Source organism: Bidens hawaiensis, unplaced genomic scaffold (assembly GCF_021521415.1).
Source record: "Bidens hawaiensis isolate Kalapana, Puna unplaced genomic scaffold, B.hawaiensis_p1.1 tig00006359_1, whole genome shotgun sequence".
Classification (NCBI taxonomy): Eukaryota; Viridiplantae; Streptophyta; class Magnoliopsida; order Asterales; family Asteraceae; genus Bidens; species Bidens hawaiensis.
The window spans coordinates 383,533-387,631 of record NW_027491424.1 but is presented as its reverse complement, the minus strand read 5'-3'; the positions used below and the strand labels follow the sequence as shown (position 1 = coordinate 387,631).

The 4,099-nt window shown below is 33.9% G+C and overlaps 1 protein-coding gene across 1 annotated transcript; it reads right to left on the bottom strand.

The window, feature by feature from the left end:
- Nucleotides 1–1,563: 1,563 nt before the first annotated feature.
- LOC143632002 (protein RGF1 INDUCIBLE TRANSCRIPTION FACTOR 1-like) lies at nucleotides 1,564–3,382 on the bottom strand. Its single transcript, XM_077100605.1, has 5 exons — nucleotides 3,342–3,382; nucleotides 3,054–3,239; nucleotides 2,903–2,977; nucleotides 2,648–2,788; nucleotides 1,564–2,078 (listed from the first exon to the last, which is right to left on the bottom strand). The coding sequence occupies exons 1-5, from the start codon at nucleotides 3,342–3,344 to the stop codon at nucleotides 1,758–1,760; spliced, it is 726 nt and encodes a 241-aa protein (XP_076956720.1). The 5' UTR covers nucleotides 3,345–3,382; the 3' UTR covers nucleotides 1,564–1,757.
- Between the last annotated feature and the right edge of the window lie 717 nt (nucleotides 3,383–4,099).

Genomic DNA, 4,099 nt, shown 5'->3' with positions numbered 1-4,099 from the left:
CTTTACTAACTGGGCGCCACATGACACAAAACGTCTCAGTTTGTACCCCCTCCACTACACATAGCCTTAAAGAGATTCGTGGAAGACAAAAGATTGCAAAACCATCATTACATGAGACATTAAAGAGTGTAAGTTTTAAGTATTTGGAATCAAAACCGTAATATAATCTTACCACCTGACCATCCGTATAGTTAAAAAGAGTTTTAACTTGTATGGTCTCACAACTAAAGATAATTAACAAGAGTTAGAAAATATTCCAAACAAGATTAAAAAAACTAGGTGGTCCGAATATTGGAAGACACCGACTTGATAGATATTTTTACAGCTAACACGAGAACATGTGGGGCCTCTTATCAATTCTATTTTTACAATTTACACCCACCAAATCCATACAATTAAATGTCAACCCTCCAAGTCACTAGCTGCCATAAATTACCAAAACTAGTAGTAATGTCATTAATCACACCAAAATTACCTGGTACAAGAAATGCAATTTCCGTAAATTTTATGATTAATGCTACATAACCTTAAATGACGTTTGTAGGTTTTGTGCACAATATGGTCTTCTAAAAATGCTCAAGATTTAGTTATTTCATGGCTTAATAAAGCACATCATGATTTAATATTAATGGGTATACGAGTAAGATTAGATAAAACTTTAAATTGAATACTTAATTTGTCACCATCTAATAAGTCCAGTTGGTTTTCAAGATGAACATGAATTTGAGTTTTGAGTAACTAAAATTCCGATGGATGATATATAGCCAGTATGATTATAAATTATAATTCTCGGCTCAAAGAAACTCACAAATCCAATTATATAGCCGGATACGGGATTATGAATATCAAGCTTTATCTCAAATGTAATCTATTGTCAACACTATTATCCAAAAACTAATCGTCATAATTTTAGATACCTAAAGTCCTAAACCTTAAACATGGATTTTTATTTACTAAAATTCTCTAATATAAACGAACTTGCATGAAGCTCTAAGAAAAGTGACTTATTATCATGTATTCATGTTGGTATCTTAGTGAGGCTCACGGAGTCGTCTCAAAACACGATCAAAATTTTAAAGAATACCCATGAAGGGTCGATGTTCCTTCCATTATGATGATACTTAGCCTGTTACAAATCAACAAATGGGTCACAATTGGGATGAATGGAGATCAAGATGAGTGGATAGAATAGATAGGAACACTGTTCCACGTCAATCTTAGCAGAAAGACTCGAACCGACCATCTAACACTCATTAATTTTAAAATATATTATATTCATGAATGATCCTTAGCATGTTTTAGAATTTAATACAAAAGTACATTTTAAAATCATTGGTATCTAAATCTTTCAAATAGTGAACACTAAACCATTAAAGTTTGATAATGGGATGATTCAGGTTGTATTTTCTTAAAACCTTAGTTAATGATTCACTTTCAAAATGTTCGTCAAAACCAACTTAATCATGATCATCGATTCATCCCTAACTAAACCATCTATAGACGATACATCCACCGAATATTACATACCGTCATACACATAACCAACGAACTAAATGTCTAAACGCGATAACAAAGTCCAAAAGTTAAAGGGGTGTCCGTGTAATATACAAAACTTCCAGACACTAATCTATAATATCAATCATTATATAAAGACCTCTCTAGAACACCTATCCCTCCACGTGTCACTTCCAGATTACTCACAACTCATCATCCATCAACTCATCCCAACCGTCAGATTAAAAAGTCAAACTGCCACGTCACTGAAACGGAGACCGCCGTGGCAAACCCTTCCTCCGGTTCACCATCAACTCCGGCGACGGCGAACCCACCGGACGAACACCGGACTTCGAGCTTCTTTTTTTCTTCACAATCTCCGTAGTGGCCGTGGAAATCATCGTCCGGCAGTCTCCGGCGCCGGTGGTGCTTGAACCGGACGAAGTCCAGAGTGTAACGAACGGGTCGAGAACTGACTCCGGTGTCATTAAACCGTCATCGAAACCGGGTTCGGGTAAAGTTAGCACCTCACAGTCGTACAGGTATTTAGACATCATTCCTTCGCTTGTTAAGATATGGTTAATCTGTTACAACCAAATATTGTACCATAAATTAAATTGTAAAACCGAAACGGTTTGGTTTTGCGTTTTTGTAAAACCGACTTTTGGTTTGGCTTTACTTGTAATTAAAACCGTAAAAACTCAAACAACCGATCCGAAACATAAAATCAATGGTTTTGTTTTAGGCTTTTGTAAAAACCGATTTTTGGGTTTCAATTTTGCTTGTAGTTAAAACCGAAAAAACCTAAACTAATTGATTTTCATTTCAAAATTTGATGTAATTTATAATAGATTAATATACACTGTAATTTAAATATTGTAGTTAAAATATATAATAATTAATTAATTATCAACCAAGAACAAAAATATTTACCAAAATTCATTATTTTGTGCTAATCTTTATTTTCTAACCAAAATTACAAACACAAACGCAAAACAGAAAAAACAAAACCTAACCAAAAACCGAAGCTTAACTTCAAAAACTCAAAAAACCGAAACTACTGGTAATTGGTTGTTTTTGAGCCCAAACTTTGGCTAATGTCACAAAATACACACATACGTAGGTATGAATATTAAGAGAGAGAAAGAGAAACCTTGCAAAAGATAGAGCAGAAGAGATATGGATCTTGAAGACCTCTATGACAGCTGATGCAGGTATTGCCTGTGTTTCTACAAGCTCTTGTTTGCTCTCTTGGATTCAAAAACACAACTTTTGCACTGTTTGTGATGTAAGACTGTAAACAATTCAAATATTAGACTAGACACATAAAAATAATCAAATAAAAGAATTCAAAAAGGTGATGATGTAACAGAAACACAAAATTAAATTAAATTTAAAAACTACTCACTTGAACATAAGAACAGTCCATCAATTTCTCAGCATCACCAACCCTAATAACATCATGGTACACATACCTCCTTATCTACAAAACCAAACATAAAATAACCAACATGAATAATAATTCAAATTGCATACAATTAGGTTAATTAATTACAAACCTGTAGAAGACGATGAGAACTGTGAGGCGTGACACAGTGAGGACAAAGAGCCACACAACAATCCAGACAAAAGATGTTCTTCTCGTTCTTTCTAACATCGTGATGAATTTCGCAGGAGTCGTAGAATTTCTCCGACAACAAGGTTTCAAGCCACGTAGGTATGTTCGGAGAAGACGATGATTGCACCTGTAAATCAACAAAACCCAAAATCATAAATAAATTTTTATGAATTGAAATGGGTAAGTAAGGAAATTAAAATTAATAAAATAATAATAATTAAAAACCCACCATTTTTGTTGGAGAATTGAGTTGGGTTTTTAGAGAGAGAGTGTGTGTGTGTGGCGCAGTGGTGATGGTGAAGAAGATGGAGGGGTGATATATTTAAAATGGTCTAGGCTTTTTGTCTTCTTTGTAACTTTTTTTTTTTATTTTTTTATATTATTTTACTTACTAAGGATTTGACTATATTTAAGATGGAGGTGTGATATTTAAAATGGTTTAGGTATGTTCGGCAACAATCCCCGAGGTCTGAATCTACATGGCAAGCAATCAGACCTGTGATAAGTGATAACTACCGTTGTAAGGCTGAAGTTTGGTTGCAAAGTTCGTGAAGGCAAACGACTGACAAACTTCCTGGGTGGGCCATAACCATTTTCCTTTTATCCAAAATCATAAACTTGAAATCAAAATACCTTCGCCATCTTCGTTCCCCCAAATTCCATCCCTTTGAAATCGAAACCCTAATCACATACCCAAATATCAAGTTTTCTATTTAACCCAGATTTTCGTTATCAATATTAAGAAAGATGCTGAAACACTTACTTGATTTCCTCTAAAAGAATTAAAATGACAGCCTTCGAAGGGATTTAAAATCAACTTTTGGTTGGATTGAAAATCGTCATAAATGGTTTAGAGAGATGAGCAGGAACCGTTTAGAAAACCCAGGAGAAGAAAAGGGGAGTTAATTTTATTATAAATTTATTTTAGTCTTGAAAGAAACAAACTAATAAAAATAATCATTTTATATTTTGTTCAATACATTAATT